The 19,400-nt window shown below is 37.4% G+C and overlaps 1 protein-coding gene across 5 annotated transcripts in view; it reads right to left on the bottom strand.

Annotated features, from left to right (window-relative positions):
- Positions 1-231: 231 nt before the first annotated feature.
- The window catches only part of HCF106 (Bacterial sec-independent translocation protein mttA/Hcf106), a 63,518-nt gene continuing 44,349 nt past the window's right edge, over positions 232-19,400 (bottom strand). The window contains exons 3-8 of one of the 5 annotated variants that reach the window (XM_089795433.1): positions 10,707-10,766; positions 10,325-10,448; positions 1,423-1,524; positions 1,161-1,249; positions 997-1,061; positions 232-851 (exon numbers count right to left, since the gene is read on the bottom strand). In XM_089795433.1, the coding sequence (XP_089651559.1) occupies positions 821-851; positions 997-1,061; positions 1,161-1,249; positions 1,423-1,524; positions 10,325-10,448; positions 10,707-10,766 (471 nt within the window). In that variant the 3' untranslated portion in view covers positions 232-820. Of the gene's footprint in view, positions 852-930; positions 1,250-1,403; positions 1,525-10,324; positions 10,449-10,706; positions 10,767-19,400 lie in introns of those variants that run through there. The other 4 variants (XM_089795434.1, XR_016355074.1, XM_089795435.1 and 1 more) reach the window with 4 other exon arrangements.

The following is a 19,400-nucleotide window of genomic DNA, read 5'->3' on the forward strand; positions in this document are numbered from 1 at the left end:
ATATTCAACACATCATCACCCAAGATTCACTTGAAACACACTAAAGCAATACCACAAGTCAATGCATCCATGGCTAGAATACAATTAATTCTCTACATTTTGCCAGAATTTTTAGGTTGGGGCAACAAATTTAAGAGAAATTGCATGATTTCTTTACATTCTTAAAATTCTCTGATAAATATCCATTTAGACAAATAATGATTTCACAGCCTAATCCATTGTATTTGCATAGATGAGAAATAAAAATTATATTGGCTCTTATTCAATGTACACCTATAATACTTCTAAGGTGGCTCACAAAGTGATGATTTTATGCAAAGTTGTACACTTTTTTCAAATATTGGAGGCCTTAGATCCAGAAAGAATATGAAGTTGTGCAGCACAGCCTCGTTTCTCATTGATCCAAATAGAAGCTAGCAGAGTTAAGAAACAGACTACTATATTACTGAGTTTACGATATTACTTTCATTCTTAGTTGAAGAACAATTCTGCTTTTGACTTGTGTATGTTACATTGTTACCCATTATTTTCTCACATTCTAGTAATCACTTGCTGCAACCAGCAATGAGCGTCATTGTGACAATTTGATTATCAAATACTAGACTACTTCTATTCTTACCTCCTAATCATCTTAAGATCTGTGCATCCTACATATTTGAATTCTAGAACTTATTTCAGAAAAGCTGTATTGTTAATTACCACATTTGCAAGTTATCTATTACCAAAGGATTTCAAAGTTCCTAAAAATATGGAATTACTGTGTGGATGAATCAAATTGCAGTTCCTGGTATCATATATTTTACACAAAAAAAGATGATGTTCACGTATGTCCTCCATCCATGAGTCTTTTTCTTGAAAAACAAACACAATTTTTTAACCAGATTTAGCCATAATTATAAATATAACTCAATTGCAGACTAGATCATAAAATGGCCAAAGAAACGAAATTTACTCAATAAATATTGAACTTGGGCAGATATATAACAGAAACCTTACAAGATTAAAAAAGGCTGATAGTGAAGAAATAGCTCCAAAATTGAATGAACAGTCATGGAAGGCATCTACAAGAATCGTAAGCATTCCACCAAACATCATAATTAACATTACATGTAACAGAAGCAGCAATAGACTGCAGTTAACAAACCTTACATTTATACAACCTTTCTATCATTCGCTTTCCCATCATCACTATTTTGCTTTGGAGAAATAGTTTCTGAAGAACTATCACCCAACCCTGAACTTTCTGCAGCTGCAAATTTGAACAAATTCATATAAGCATGAAACATTAGATTATGTCCGCCAAAAAAGTACAAATCATTAATAAAATCTATAATGCAGAAGTAAATTTTAATAATGCCAAGTATCATGCCACCATAACAATCTGGTTATAAAAGAAGCTGTACTGCCAAAGAAACTGTATACTTGAAACTTTCAATTTCTCCTCTGGATCTAGTGTTTTTATTTCATCTTCAGTAACTTTTAAATAGTCTTCAGTTGAGTATGCCTTTCTCCCAGGAGGCCCATCTGGATAATAAAATCAGGAAGTTATATAAATTCCCAGCTAAGGAGTAAATCAATACACCCAGCATGCACATCAGTAACCTAAAATTATTGACATATAAACATGAACTATTGATGGACTGGTATATACAAAAACATACACTTATCCAATAGGCAAGTTTATCATATTGCCTGAAAGAGTTCTTAAGATGTGCCAAACTCAGATTACAGATAGATAAACAGTTGCTGTTATTTGTTATTTGTTCTTTGAGGTATCAGTGTGAAACTGGACGAGCCTTACACTTGTCCATTATTGATGGACTGCAATATATGAAAAACATATGCTTATCCAATAGACAAGTTTATCATACTGCCTAAAAGATTTCTTGTGCTAAAATGAGATTACTGAATGATAAACAGTTCCCATTATTTGTCATTGTTTCTTTAAGGTCTCAGTGTGAAACTGGACAAACCTTGCACCAATGTAAATAAACTTCCAAGTTTTGAATAATGTGTTATAAACAGAAATGTCTAGCTAACTTTCCTACAGACACAGCCTGAAGAAACATCTCTCTTAATACCCACCAACGGCTAGTTCATTCTCATTCAAGTTTATTTGAAAGGAGAGGTAAACCAAGCTGACAAGAAGAAAAAACCTTTTGAAAATGCTTTATGATCTATCATCACCTCTGAAATATTCAAGGGCAGTAGGACCAGCAGTATGACGCTATGAGTCAAGTATGCCAATAAAGGATTTGGCAATTTTGACAATTTCTTTTAAAATGCTCCCCATTCAAATTTTGGTATATTTCCTGAAGTACAGCACAGCCTGAGTGATCTGTTCCCCGAGATTTGGGCCCAAATTCAAATGAGTGGCACATTGCAGTGTTTTATCAAGATATTATTAGAACCCGTGTCAGTCTCCTCTGCTTTTTGAATCCCAAAATGTTGTATGGTATAAAAGTGGCCTGTCTCTCCTCATTTGGACATTATCCACAAGGAAGAATTCAAGAACTAAGATCAAGATCTCATATGTGCTCTCACGAGTTGAGAGTGAATTCAAGATCTACCATTTTCCAAGCATCCAAGGCATCTTTGAAGGCAATCGTATCCGTTGTAGTGAGCTTCTCTCCCATGATGGCCAAGTAGAGGAGTTCTCAATCAAGCAAAAGATTCTTTGACCATCTACACACATTCTTCCTTTCATTATTAAAAGCAAGAGTCTATCAAGCATAATAACATTGACAGATCTATGAGAAGTACTCACAGATCTGTGCATTTGTGAAAACATCCTTAATTCTTCTCTACATTCCAAGTGTCAACAACTATAATTCAAGCGACATACAAGCATCTTCATATATATATGTGATCTCGATATCATTTATGTAAGGTATATACATTTGCAAGATAGATCTAACATTTACCTTTATATTTACATATTTTTGTTTTACGTGATTTCATTTCAATTTCAAGGTTGATTCCTATACTGAGGTTTGACTAGGGCAAACCCCTTCCCACAACATTTTCCCCATTTTTCTATGTGCAGAAACAGGTAGCAAATTAATTGTTGCAGATTTGGATATTACATGATCCAATAGACTATCCATGAAAGTTTCAGAAAAAAGTATAGGATATAGAGCAGGCAATCTGCACCCAAGAATAGCATGTCCAAGGCAATCTATACCCTGCAAATCAGCTTCAAAATGAGACTGCAGATCATTACTGTTATTAACTTATTTGATTATTGTTTCAAGTTATTGCAGGTTCCCATCTATTTCTGTAAGCTCAAACTTGTCATTCCTGCCTATTTAACCTTTTATCTTGCACTATCCTATCATATCCCCTCAAATCCAACTCACCCTAATCATTATCACCAAGGATCATTGCACTCACTTAGCACATAAGTCCTAATTGAGCCTATTGGGTCATCTTCCGTCCAATTGTGCATTATGAAAAGGTGGACTACTCATATCTATTTCATTGCACCCCTTTTTCCTTGCTGCACACAGATAACCAACAATCATCAAATTTTGTTAACTTGCTCGGCAAGGGTTTTGAAACAAGAGCTTTCCGTATACCCTAGACATAATGACAAATCTTAGATTTGCTTCAACATTGTTTCGAGCAAGAAATACTTGCTAACACCCAAAAAAAGAATTATATAATGGCAATGAGAACTAGCTTATGGGCAACCTTACTCCAAGGACCAATACCATGCAAGACTTTGGATGACTACTGAATCTTTGTCCAGAAAAAAGACTTCAAGTTACAAATAATCTTTTGGTAAGTTAATAGATTTCTAAGGGGCAGGACCCTGTCTATCGATTCTAAAAATATTACATCTTGTCACAAATGCTTGTCCAAAGAGCCCTAATGGCCCCCAAAATATAATATGAGATCCAACACCCACCCAAATCTAGGATACCGATCCATCTGGAAGGGGCTAGGCTTCTGCATCCAATGCAGACAGATTTTGGATGCATCTAGAAGCCCTACAGAAGCTGGACAGAAGCCATCCACACTGCAACTGGCTTCCAAATGCATCCAGGAGCCTAAGGCTGGCTTCCGGCCAGCTTCCGCAGGGGGACGCATCTGGGAGTATCCATGGGCCCAGCAGCCAAAAAGGCAAAAAAATATTAAAAAACACTTAAGTTGCCCATTCAACACATGTTCTAATTGCATTTTTTAGGTTTTTCTTTGCTATGAAACCCTAAAACGACCCTAAAGGTGAATATTGAAGCATTCACAATTCATTTTGGAACTTTGTTTACACCTATAGCCACTTCTCATTTGGTATCTAGTTTGCATTGTCATTGTGAAGCCAAGTTCAACATTTTCAACGAGGATTGATCAAAGGGGCAGAGATAGCTTTCTTGAGGGAGTTTAAATCATTCAAGGTAAGTGATCAATCCCATTCTTGAGTATTTTGATGAATTTTTTCAAGTTTTTTTCAATTTTTTTATTTTTTTAAAGATATGTAGAAGCAAGTTTGGGTATCTATTTTAGTAGTTTTTTCTCACTTCTTTCCACGTGTATTCATGATGTTCATAATTGTTAGGACCTAATTAAAATTTATTTATTTTCCTATAGAATAGGTTGCAAAAAACTAGGCAAGAATGGATACCGGCGGTAATGCTAGTCAAAGTTCAGTGGGGGACCAAGGAGGAGAAGGGACTGATAATTTCAAAACTGATATAGGTTCTCCTTTGTGGAGACATACAACATGGAAATCACTGGTTTCAAGGGGTGGCTCATACTATTGGAAGTGCAATTATTGTGAAAGTAACAAAGGAAAACCTTTCAATGGCTCATATTCCCGAGTGAAGCTTCATTTTATGGCCCCTGCTGGCAAAGGATTTGGCATGTGCAACGGCAAAAATGGTACTGGGATGACTAGTCCAGAAATACTTTCATTTGTAAGAGAACAAGAAGTTGTTGATGCATTGATCAATAGATCAAAAAAAAGCTACTATCAAGGTCCATCCTAAAAGAGTAATCTGCATGCAACCACTAAACCAATTGCATCCTCCCAACACCCATTCTTGCAAGTACCTATGCCAGGAGAGGATAAGGAAGAAGTGAGAATTTCAGCCCGCAAAAGAGGCCCATTGCACACCGCATTTTAAACGGAGGCAAGAGACCGCGCTAATGAAGCTATTGCATGTTGCCTCTATGCGAATGGGCTTCCTTTCAACTTGGTGAGACAGCCATATTGGAAGGAAATGGTGGCAGCAATCAAAGAATCACCAATTGACTACACAAGCTCGAGGTATGAAAAGGTGTGTACAACTCTATTGCAATAAGAGAAGACACATATAGAGAAAGACCAACCAATCAAAAAATCTTGGAAAACTTCAGGTCTAACTATTGTGTCAGATGGTTGGAAGGATACAAGAAACCAACCACTAATTAATGTGATTGTAGTTTCCCCCAAAGGGGCAATGTTTTTGAAGGCTATTGATTGTGAGGGGTGAGTGAAGGATTCTAAATTCATTTCTAGAATTCGCATCGAGGCCATTGAGATGGTGGGTAATGAAAATGTGATACAAGTGGTCACAGACAATGCCAAAAATTGCAGGGGTGTGGATGCTTTAGTTGAGAGTCAGTATGAGCATCTTTTTTGGACCCCATGCACTGTTCACTCCCTTAACTTGATCATGTAGAGGATTGGCACTCAAATAGATTGGGTGAATAAAATATACCAAGAGGGGAGGACATACAGATGTTTGTGACCAACCACCACATGTCACAATCCATTTTTAGAACATACTCCAAATTGGAGTTGCTTAAGGTAAATTGATTTTTTTAAATTACTAAGTTTTATGGATTTGTAATTTAGTTTAAAAAAATTATTTATTATTATATTGTCAATTGACATTGTTAACTTGCTTAGGTTGCTAAGACCCGTTTTGCATCTCATACAATTGTAATGAGACGACTCCTCAAGTTAAAAGTTGCATTGAGCCAAATGGTCATCGGTAATGAACGAGGCATATGGAAGATCTCAAATTCAGAAGAGCACAAAGGATCAAGGATCTGATCTTGAATGAGAGTTGGTGGGCTCATGTGGTATATGTATTAGATTTCACTGAGCCCATCATGGATATGCTTCATTTTGCTGATATAGATACACCTTGCTTGGGGGATGTGTATGATGGCATGGACACCATGGTTGAGAAGGTAAAACATTCTATACCAGCACATGAGAGTGATCCCACACAATGCGAAGCCTTATGCAAACAAGTGCAAGCAATTATCCACCATCGCTAGAATAAGATGACTACCCCATTGCACCTCCTTGCATATGCCTTATCTCCTACGTACTATAGTGAGGAGGTAGTTGGTATGCCAAGTAGAGTTGCACCATTTGTGGATGAAGAGGTTACTAAGGGGTGCCACAAAGCTCTTACAAGACTCTTCCCACTGGAAGCAATGCATGAAAAAGTGAGGGAAGAATTTGGGTTGTTTGCTTCGGGTTAAGGAATTCTCCATTTGTACTAAAGGACCAAAATAGAATGGGAGCTATCACATGGTGGTACATGTATAGTCAACCTTTCAAGCATCTTCAACCTCATGCAATCAAGGTCCTATCACAAGTAAGTTTTTTATTTTTTTTTGTAAATTTGTTTTAAACTTTAATGTTTACACTTGCATTCTAAAATTTAGTGTTTCACACATTCTTTAAAATTAATTTGCTTTTCATTTGTATGTTTTGTGACAACTATCTAGGTTGCTAGTTCTTCTGCTGCTGAAAGGAATTGGAGTACATAGTCCTTTATCCATTCAATGAAGTGCAACCAGTTGGGCTCCAAGAAAGTTGAGGACTTGGTCTTTGTCCACACTGACTTGCATCTTTTGTCACATAAGAATGATCATTACAAGGAAGGGGCAACAAAGCTTTGGGATGTAGCCTCTGAGTGTGCAGATTTGGATGCAACACTTCATGATCTTATTACAGTCGAAGACGGTGATGATGATAGAGTGGCACGTGGTGCATCTAGCATAAGTGGAACCATGTTTGGTTCAAATGATCTTTCAGTAGTTGGAGATGATGATGAGAATGTGGATTTTCTTGCGAATCCCTATGATTCAGAGTCAGACTCTGATGCAAGTTGATTGAATCTTCAACCATTAACTATGTTTTTATTTTGTTCGAATCTTGAACATAACCTATTTGAACTTATTGTCTAAGAAAAAACTCTAACGTTTGACAAGCACATATTGATATATCATATGAATTTTGATAAAGGGTTAAGTATCATAGATTCATAGTCATATTATCAAATGATTTGTTTTTGTATATTTCTATCATTTCTTTGCATATATATACATATACATATACATATATATATATATATATATATATATATATATATATATAATTTATTTTTTTTATAAATATATATACATTTCCTCCCGTATCCACATCGAAAAGTTTTTCCAAAGAATTATCAATGGCTTCAAATCATAAATGAAGCCAACACTACAAAGGAAGATCCAACAATCTTACCAAGATCGAAACTGTAAAAAAAGTTGTAATAGTTTTATCGAATGAAGGGTGCTAGGGTTTCAACTTTAGCAAATGCTCATCGCAATCCCAATGGCAGTCCCACAAAAGAGTGCACAGATCCTTGACTTTGTCAAAAAACACAAGAAGAATCCCCATGCATATAGGAAAATCTAAATATCACTAGTCAGAGTGGGATGGCAAGTTGTTGAATTCCATTGTTGTAAGTTGGCCAAACTCAGTCAATAACCTCTAATCTCCCAATCAATCCATGCTTGGCAGAAGAAAAAAAATGCCACATTTCATTCACCACTCACAATTCCTCCCCTAGCTCTATCTTTTGGACATTCTTAGCTGGTTGGGCCACAAAAATCGGAGACTGCGATTCTGGACTATGTTTGCCATAATTCTTCATAAGATCTGCAAGTTGTCGTCAAAAAATTTCCTTGAAAACCCCAATCAAAGTTGCAAGAGGTACTATCTTCTTTGAAGAGATTTCCAATTCTTAACTTGTTGTGCAAGAACCTAGTCCCTTCAACCCAAGGGTGTGTTGATACCCCAAAGTGGTTGTCCATCAATGAGGACCAGACTTGCAATTGTCAAGTTGGTGCTGACCTCCATCCAAGCCCTCCCCCTTCATAAATTTTTCCTACAAGGCATCCACAGTAAAGCCATCCAAGCTCGATTTAGGGAGAAAGCACAAGCCAGGAGCAGCAGAGAATGGATTAGTCTACCTGCACTACAATCCAGAATCTTTCATAGACTTCCAAGAAGAGATGAAGGACGCCTTAGCCACAGGAACTTCTTGCAGGGGTGACATCACACGGTAGTCGATAAGGTTACAAATTAAATTCTTAATACACAATTTGAATGCAATGAACAAATCTCATTTATTCCATTCATGAAGTGTGCACAACAAACACAATGAGGTTTCATTAATACAAAATAAGAGGAGATTAAGATGAAAGCTCACTCTCTAACATTAGAGAGATTATCCTAAGAAATACATTGACACTTTGCTCTCCAAAAAATTAAAGAATAACCACACCTAATTAAATGAATTGGCTACAAGCTTAGCATAAGGTATAAACAATGCTTAAATACGCCAACATGCAGTTTTGTTGAAAAAGTGACAAAAAGGGAAAGTTAAAAACTTGGGAACAAAGAGAAATCCTTTTGACTATTTTTTGCTTGTGATGACTAGCATCATGAGCTCCAATCAGCTAAGAGCATACAATTATCTTTGCAATATATGAGGCCAACCCAAGCACCACGCTTTGTTTGGACTATGGGATGAAAACTCCCTACCACCCTCATTCAACGTCCCCACTCAAGTACAAGCAATATGATTAGAAATCCAAGTGGATTACAAAAATTCAAAAACAACTTCATTGATGCCATTTTGATTTAACCCATCCTTATGGCCTACAATAATTCTAACTCATGTTTTATAGTGTGCCAAACTTTGGGTGGTATCTCCGTCAAATATCACAAATTTCCCTAGTGGGTGTAGATTGGACAGGGTGCCTAAAGCTTGCACCAAACCTTATGAATTGATCATCAGCGACTTGGTTGGGATACAAGACATCGATAGTCCAAACTGCAAAGGTCCACCTACAACACGTGGTACTGCTCATTGCCAAAAGTGTCAGCCTATGTCCAATGAAGGGCGGAGCCCTAGGATTCAACCATTAAATTTTGACGTCATTCAGCTCAACCATCAAAAGATGATATGTCACACAAAAGTGGACCCATTTCAGCTTCCTTGATGTTCTTTAGCCTTCGCAGATTCATAATAATATGTATACATCTGTATCATCAAATTTAATTAAATATGCATAATCATAGCTTAGGTGTAGCTAGCAGATGACTGCACATATTAATGAGCTTTGCCATTTCAATCCTAGCTCAGGTGTAGCTAGCAAATGAGAATACACATATTAATGAACTTTGTCTTTACATATTATGTATACATCAGTATCATCAAAATTAATTAAATATGTATAGTCATAGCTCAGGTGTAGCTAGTGATGAGAATGCAAATATTAATGAATTTTTCCATTCCGATCCTAAAATCTCACCTATGCATCTTTCTTCAATTCAGTTTAATCTCTAATTACTACTGCTTTCACACAAATAATAGATATAGAGTATTTTAATTTAATCAATTCTGTCAAATATCTCTTGGGATTTAGAACATTAAATCCACTTAGGCCATTTTTAACAATAAAATTGTATACACGGAAGAGTTGGATATGCAAATAAACCCAAGAATCTACACCTAGGTCAACAATAAATAATACTGTTAAATGTTTCACTGAAAAGTACTTGGGAGAGACACGTGTTCTTTTCCAAATGCAAGAAAGTTTTACTTGAATCATTGTGAAATTGATTTCATAGAACTTGGTTACAATTGTAGGATGTTTATATCAAACCTGTGTAATCAAATTTTCAATTTCAATCAGAAGGAATTTATAGGTGTAATATTGAGGGAAAAAAAAGATGAAGCGCATAGCATACATATGTTTCCAATATCTATTTTATCAAATTATGAACTAGAATATCATGGTCTTTACCATATCATCAGAAGTAATTAAATCAAAGTCATTAAAAAGATTTCATATTCATGAGAAAGAGAAGGCAAGAAGTGATTAAATTTACTATTTGTTATAAGTAAGAAATAAATATCCATTAGATTGTTTATCTTTTTTGGAAAAAGGTAATCTTTCAAGGTGAGAATTCATTAAAGTGATAAAGAGGTCGAGTAAAAATGTTCTTATAAAATACTGCAAATAGATACAAGCCGATTGTATTTACTCTGTTCCATTTTCTCACGTTCCATCTCTTGAGAAGCAGACATGGAGGGGTCAATACTAGGAGAGCGTAGCTCATCGAGTCCAATTTCTTGCTCTAGTGTGTTCTTGAATTCCCTTGATACTTCCTGAAAGAAAAATCCTCTAATGTAGTACTCATAAACATGCAGCACATAAAAATAAAGAACAGGGATAATAGAAATAAAAAGCACTCCTAACATGACCAATATCTTCTCTTTTTCCTAAAGAGTATTCAAAATTTCAAATAAAATTGACAGTTTTTGTTTCTTTCTAATTTTGCTGAAGCAATTAACTACAGAGCTATATTAGAATTGTGCATACAAATAAAGTTGCAATGCATTCACCAATAGCAAGTACTTACAAACCTGAAGCTCTCTTATTGTAGGTTGAAAAGCACGGAGAGATTTCCCCAATGTTCGAGCAACCTGCAAAATTCAGAACCACAATGAATAATATTAACAAAGAGGATATTATAACAAGCAATGTGATAACCGACATCTTTTCTTGCAGACGTTATTCACAGTGTTGTAATTCATTCTTTATTTTGGGGCTTCAGAAATTGCAGATGATCACATATGTCTCTGAATTGTTCTTGTTTTGGAAACTTCTAAGGCTTTGTTCTTGATCCTATGATATCATCCTTTGGGAGAGTTTTTAACTTTTTTCTTAAGTGCATAATTTTTTCTGTACTTTGCAGTGATGTGATCAGATTGATCTTTCTATGAAAAGTTGTAGTTTGAGCTTGTGACCAAATTTGCACTAGATTCAAAGTCTAGCTTGTTGATTTTATCCAAAACCTATAATTGCACTGAGCATTAAATGTCAGATCATATATTGCTAGGAAAATTCTTGATTGAGTAATTTAAGGGGCTATCTGTCTTTTTGCTGGTTGTTATCGTATCTTGTAATCCATGGAAAACTATGTGAGATTATTGTGGGAAGGAAAAGCATACAGTAGATGAATGCTTGCTGAAAAAACTTGATGATTTAAAACTCCTTAAACTGTACTTGAGGGAGTGTGTTGGTGCAAATAAGGTACCTAACTAGTTCACCTAATAGGTCCTATTTACATGTTAACTTGAGTCCTATGAGTCTTTCTAAAAATCTAAGTTGTCATAAGATATTATCTTTCACCATTTACTTCTTGTCTCCTGGGTATTTAATATTTGTTGTCTCATGTCAGAATCAAGATACCTATCATGATCTTGTATAATCCTATGTCTTGCCTTGGATATACCTTGTACAGTTCTGAACTTAGTTCTCTTTTACGCTTCATAACTTTTAATATATGTGTGTGTGATTTGTATATATTTTTGTACAGACATACCCAGCCCCTCCAAAATCTTGCCATACTGGCATATTGAATTCATGTACCCATGCGGACCATACCCATATCTGATTACAATTCAGCAACTTAGTTTAGAAGGAAATGAATATTGTTGACCCATTGGCAAAAGGCAAAATTGTAGTGAAGCCATATGTAATGTCCCATTCTCTGCACTAGGCCTTTCTAACGCCTTGTTGGTCTATCTTTCCATCCGGATAGGCCAATGGCATTAATCCAGAGGATGCCAGCCAGTCACAGGAATTTGTTTGGCTTTGTTTGGGGAAATATTTAAGTTGAAAAGATTTTCTATAGTTAAGTCACTTTATTTTATAAAGTAGATTTATAAAGTTACTTTATGACTTAAAGTCTTTTTTATAACAAAAGTAACTTAAGTGACTAAAAGACGAAGATGGCTTTATTCCCACATTGCCTAATTGTTTATACTTCCCCTCATATTGAGATTATAAAAGCAATGAGCTTCCTTGGGATTGACACCATGAAAAATAATATTATCCAAATTGACATTCGTTGCTTAAATGTGACAGGTTGCTCTTGAGGACAAAACCCCTTGAGGCAGTTTGAGGAGTTGGACATAGCCCTGGCAACTCATTGGAGACTATATTCATAACCAAGCGTGCAGTTTGTAGGAAGATCCATCATGGCCAAGAATCTGCACCCAGAAGTAGCCTAACGAGCATACACAAGGGGAAGTTCTCTGATTTTACCTAAAGGCTGCAAGATAAGGGATAGCAGTCATTACAAAGAACGACAAAATAGAAAGGCTATGTCATCAATGTGAGCCTTAGACACAGTATTTCCGAGTCAATAATGTGGTAGTTGGAGGTGCTGGGCATCCCATATGTATAATGGGCACCCCGGAATTCCCCAAAAAACTAAACCAACTGCTAAAAGGAATTATGTCAAACAGATTGCATTCAACTTCTTATTTCTCCGTTTAATTTTTAAAGTTTAAACCCCTTATAACTTTGGAAATCAAACGTTTATTTGTTTGTTGTGTTTTGTGCATGGAATAGGAATCATACAACATAAACAAGAAAGAAACTACAATAATATGCAAAGTGGACAATGAAATGTTGCCGATAAAATGTTATTTTCAGAATTTAATTAAATCAAATAGATGGCAGATTATCAACTCACTAATTACTCCAATATCATTGGCATAATACTCCAGCCCATGCTTTCGAACTTGCTGCTACAGTTACGTGAATAGTACCATGTGAATAGTGTCGCGTGAATAGTGCCGCATGAACAGTGTTGCTACAGTACTTTGTCTTTCAAACAGTCCACTACCTTCATAAAATCATTCCCTCAAAGCGGCATAAGTGTCAGACAAGTAGTGAAAAATATATGAGCAAAATATCAAATCCACCTGTAGTTGGAAATGCAACCAAACTGCTTGATAGCGAAGCTAATAGCAATGGATTCCAAAAGCCAAACCCCAAGGGAATGACGTCTAGAATGCCACAAGAGAGAATAGACGTTCTCTAATGCCAAGAATGGATCTGGAACTCACACCAATTTCTTCTCATATTCAACATGCTAAACAAGGGCCACAAGCTCTCCTTTTTATTTCTATTTCATAGGGACGACCCACTTTTCACATGCAATGTGGGATAAAGTGTTCTAAAATAAAATAACACCTTATGTCTCCCTTTTCCAACACACAACCCAACATGAAAAATATCAAAGTAACACTTTATTATTTTCGCATTTAATTTAAATGTTACTTTAATAAACTTCAAGCATTGAAATAAAATAGTAATTGGGCTCGAAATAATATGAGTGATAGCTCGTCAGAAAGCTCTCATCGAGGAGCATCAAAACCAATCACTAATTTTGACATCGCCCATGCCCTACTAACTTACTAAAAATAGTAAGTTTGCCCAATAACCATGTAAATCAACTTCGTTCTGGCCCAAACTAGAAATGACTAGGCCAAAACATCTCAGGATCCCACTGACCTCTTCGTTAGCCTCCAAGACCACACAAAAATAGGCTAAAGGTCGCACAACTGGATAACTGCTAAAGTGGGGAAATTACAGTTCGCCCCCCTTGAAATTGCTTGTCCTCAAGCAATCTCAATTCTGTTTACTGTAACACCTGCTCACTCTCCCAAGTAGCATCCTCTTCTGGCAAGTCTCTCCATCTGACTAAATATTCTTTAACCACCCTGTTTTGCAGAGTCCTCTCCCTAGTATCTGGAATAGCCTCAGGAATTAATACGAGCTTCCCCTCCTCATCCAATGGTGGCAAATTTGTAGAAGGCACAACTCTCTGACCAATGGCTTTCTTAAGCCTCGACACATGAAACACATTATGCACCCAACTGCCCTCTGGAAGCTCAATCTCGTAGGCAACCTCGCCCACCTTGCGAATTACTCTGTAAGGACCATAAAATCTAGGCTTCAACTTCTTTGCTCTGCCCTTCTTGAGTGATGATTGTGTGTATGGTTGTAGCCTAAGTAAACCATATCCCCAACCTCAAAGCTGCGCTCTATTCGATGCTGATCAGCATACAATTTCTGTTAATTCTGAGCCTGCTATATATTCTCCCTGAGCACCCTCAAAATATCGTGACTATCCTGCAAGAAGTCTTGGACTTTGGGCACTCTAATATCCCCCGAAATCAGATCCATGAAGCTAGGTGCTTCATAACCATACAGTGTCATGGATGGAGTCATCTTAATAGACATATGATAAGAGTTGTTATAACAGTACTCTCCCATATGTAGCCATTTGACCCAAGCTCTCTGTTGTGCAGTCACATAGTTCCTCAAATATCCTTCCACCCATTTATTCACAATCTCTGTCTACCCATCTGTTTGCTGATGATAACTAGTGCTAGGTGTAAGATCTGTGCCACACAACCCAAACAATTCCTGCCAAAAAGCACTCATAAATTTACTATCCCGATCACTGACAATGAAACTAGGTAGCCCATGTAACTTGAATATCTCTCTGAAGAAAAGATCGGCCACCTGTGTTGCTGTGTAGGTGGATGGAATAGCAAAGAAGTGAGCAAACTTCGTCAACCAGTCAACTACCACATAGATGCAATCTCTTCCCTGTACTCGTGGTAACCTGGTGATGAAGTCCATAGAAATACTTTCTCATTTCCTTTCTGAAATGGGCAAAGGTTGTAACAACCCTGTAGGATATGTGTGCTCTCCCTTATTCTGCTGACAAACTGCACACTCCCTGACATGCTTCTGAACATCATCCTTGAGCCCTTTCCATGTGAACCACTCATGGATCTACTTATAGGTCTTGAAGACCCCTGGATATCTAGTTGTAGGTGCATCATGAAATGCCTTCAGTATTACTTCCCTAAAATATGATGAAGGAATCAAATATATCCTACCCTAGAACTTGATCAATCCATCCATCACCACATAACGATCATCCTGTACGGTCCCTGCAATCACTCCAAAAACCCAAGTGTCCCTCGCATACTCTATTGCAATCTTATTTCTCCAATCTCTTGTAATCTCAGCTAGAGCACAAATATGAGGTCTCCTAGATAAAGCATCTGCCACCACATTCTTCTTACCTTTGACAAACTCAATGTCAAAGTCATAAGCCTACAACTTCGTAATCCACTTTTGTTGTCTATCATTCAAGTCACGCTGGCTCATGAAGTATTTAATGCTATTGTGATCAGTCTTGATAACAAACTTTCCCCCAACTAGGTAAGACCAAAACTTGGCCAGTGCATGCAAAATGGCAAACATCTCCCAGTCAGAGATGGAATAGCTCCTCTCCACTCCACGGAGCTTCCTACTCTCCAAAGCAATGGGATGCTTCTCCTGCATCAAGACTACCCCAATCCCACATCAAAATGAAGCTCAAATGGCTTCGTGAAGTCCGATAGAGCTAATACTTGACATGATGACATCACCTTCTTGAAATGATCGAAGCATCTTTGAGCTACCCCTATCCATACGAAGGCACCTTTCTTGGTAAGGTATGTCAAGAGTGCAGCAGTCTGTGAAAATCCCTTGACAAATCTCCTATAAAACTTGCAAAGACCAAAGAACCCCTTAAGTTGTGTGAAGTTTGTAGGAGTAGCACAATCAACAATAGCTTTAATCTTTTCAAGATCTACCCGAACTCATCTACGCTTGTGATATGCCCAAGGTATAGTAACTCAGTCAACCCAAACTCGCACTTAGATTCCTTGGCATATAGTGACTCTTTCTCCAAAATGGACAACACCATCTCAAGATGTTGTAAATGCTCCTCCCAAGTCTTACTGAAGACCAAAATGTCATCAAAGAAAATCAAGAAAAATCTCCTAAGTTGCCCCCTAAATACCTGATTCATGCAACTCTAGAACGTAGCAAGGGCATTGGTTAGCCCAAATAGCATAACCAAAACTCGAAGTGGCCATAGTAACACCGAAAGGTTGTATTATCAATATCCTCCATCCTCATCCTGATCTAATGATACCCTGATTGTAAATCAATCTTCGTAAAGAAGCATGCACCATGTAGCTCATCAATCAACTCATCTATTGAAATGTCCCTTTTCTGATTTTTCATGATATTTCCAACCTCTAATCAGATCTTTAAAATCAAACAGCTAATATCCCAAAGATCCACCAAATTCCTCAAGAAACCCCAAATCGGGTATGTTGAAAATAGTGCTAAAAGCTTCACAACTTCACAAATTATTAATGAATCTGAAAATGGAAATTTTTACAGAACTTTCAGCAGCATAACAGCCTACAAATTGACATTTCCAGATCCGTATAGCCTTTACACAACAGCTCGAAAATGTAGGACCAAAACTATGCTCATCGGGCTCCCGAAATAGCACAAAATATGCTCGGAAACACCACAAGAACACTAATAATCTATCTCAGAAGTTTAATCACGTCCCAATATATATATTCAGATCTATTTTAACAGCTTAAAGTATAAAATACAGCAGCAACCAAAACTGATACGAAATACTCAACCGGAAACACCAAACTCTTACAAAAATACACCCGGAAACTCACAAATCTGCACTGTTCAGCACAAAGGCAAACTCTGTATGAGCATGCACATGGAATGGCTTCAAACTCCCATCCTTAGCCTTCCTGGAAACCTGCAAACTCCCGTTCTTGGGTCTCCCTGGAAACCTGCAAACTCCCGTTCTTGGGTCTCCTTCTCCACAGGTTTGGCAGCCTCTGAAGAATAACAAAGAATGAGCAAAAATCAAGTTCTGGAATCCCCCCCAAAATGCCTCCAAACCTCTTTAAAAAGGGCATAACTGTAACTCACGTCCAAGAGAGGTTAATGAAACATATTTTAATAATAATTATCATTTATTAGTCCAACGGTTTCCAAAGATTAACTCCCTTTTTCCGAAACTTCACTTTCTTGGGCCTGCCTGTCTTAACAAAGATTATTATTTTTTAATTATTTGAAAAGGGGACATGACAAGTCCTCCCCTCCCAAACATTGCTTGTCCTCAAGCAATGGCTGAACAATAAACCAATCAATCCTCCTGGATCCCAAATGTAGTCATGAACTATACTACTACCAATTAACACAGACTCTTGCAAGATCCTCTGCAATATGACCAAGAGGAATCCATAATCAAACTAGAAATTATAGCTCAACCAAACTCCAAAATCACCATTACCACAGTCAAAAAGCCATGAGACACAAACTCTTAGAATATCAAAACCCAAGTAAAGTGGACTACCAACATAGTAAATACCATCAATGCATTCCACTGGCCTATATGGAATGTACAATCCAACTCTGCAACAATGGTGAATGCTCTCAAATGAAACTATACCAAGTATGGAGAATCCACACACTGTACAACTCCTGCAGTCAACACAACTCTGTAGATCATTGGCCACTGTCTCATAACCATAACTCCCATGCACCCCTGATGGTGAAAAGCCATCACAAGATAAACAAGAAATGGAACCCAAACCAAATTTTCCTGCCATCAACTCCTCAACATAAGGATCAATTGTTAACTGATGTACATACCCTGCAATATAATGTTGATTAAAAAACCCAACCTCAGTCAACAGCTCACCATGAACAAGTGATACAACCCACTGCAACTGATCACTAGCTAAGTCAGGAGATGTCATAGCCAAAGGAGTAGAATCAATAACAACACCTGCTGAAGCATCACTCTGAAACTCCTGCTCTAAGTCATGTATTATCAAGCTTTCAACTGTAGAACCTATTGCCATGTCATGCCCATCACAACTCTCATCTTGAGGCATCAAATTGTCCCATAACTGATGATAAGTACTAGGAACCAAAGTACATCTCTGTATCATTATCTCATCAACATGGTCATCAAAGGTAAATTGATGAGCATACCTCATAGTGTAATGCCGATAGAATGCGCCAATCTCAGTCAGTGGCTTACACCGTAATCCAGATGAAACTAACTGCAATTGATCATTAACCATGTTGGAACTAACTACTACCTCCAAAGATATCACCAAGGGAGTAGTATTACTAGCAGGAACCATGCCAACTGCCGACTCACCAACATCACACATGATCTTTGATACATCTCTAGTCTCTGTGCCTTCAGTACTAGATGCCACCACCATGTCAGGCATACAACAATCTGCTACAATACCCAACTCAACTAAACCTAACTCTAGTGGGAATGAACCTGATATTCCAATGTTAGTATCAAGAATGGATGCATCCCCATCTCCACTGTCTTTGACAATCTCGGCCATGGACATCCTCAGATCACCAAACACCACTGCTTGTGACTGTATAGAATCAGGTGAAGACTGTAGTCGCTCTAACTCCATGGTCACCTTAGCCAAATGAAATTGTGACTCCTTGAAAGCCAACTGAGTACTCTCAAGAATCTCAGAAGTCACCACAAGCTGCTCAGTAAGCTCACTCACCTCATCTTCCTTGGCCAACAATGCATCATATGCTGTACTGCCCCACTTCATAAGATAATCTCTGTCAACTACCAACTGCATATAATCCTGTCTCAGAATCTGGATAGCCTCCCATAAAGAGTGGATCTCTATCAAGGAAAGATAACTACCTTCCTGCTCATCACTAGTAGGAGAACCACATCCATAAACTGCTAACAACTGACGAGCAGCATCAAAATGCTGGCAAGCGATAACAATGTCTCGATCACTAACTCTTAACTAATTAGGCACATGATGGCACTGGCTTGACTGTCTCCTACAATCCTCCTCTGATGCACTGTCTAAAGGAGTATCCTCAAAGTCACTAGTCTCTAGAGTATTACAATCCATACCCTGTGAATTAAATCTAAAGCTCATATCAACATACGAAGTATCAAAAACATTAGCACTACTGTCCAACTCCTCTGTACCCAAGGAAACTAAGTCTTCAAAACTGCCCACTACATCCTCCTGGATGTCATCAATGCCAATATGATCCTGGGACTCATCTGTACACACTGCCAAATATGAAATATCATCAACACATTCCAGCAAGTATGGTCGACTAGATATATGAACAAAGCCCAACACCGGTGTATAAAAACTAATACAAACATCGGATAAGCTCCTGGCACAAGAAAAGACAACACCGTGCAATCTGCTAATCAAATCCATGGTAGCACCCAAACAATCACTGCTACCAAAAAGTGTTAATGATTTATAGTCAATTGAACCCCAAATGCCAATATAAGAATCTCGAGTCCATATCTGTAAACTAGAATTAGCTGGTAACTCAAGCAAAAT

This window comes from Cupressus sempervirens, chromosome 8 (assembly GCF_028749045.1).
Source record: "Cupressus sempervirens isolate cs-2001-9-10 chromosome 8, ASM2874904v1, whole genome shotgun sequence".
Taxonomy (NCBI): Eukaryota; Viridiplantae; Streptophyta; class Pinopsida; order Cupressales; family Cupressaceae; genus Cupressus; species Cupressus sempervirens.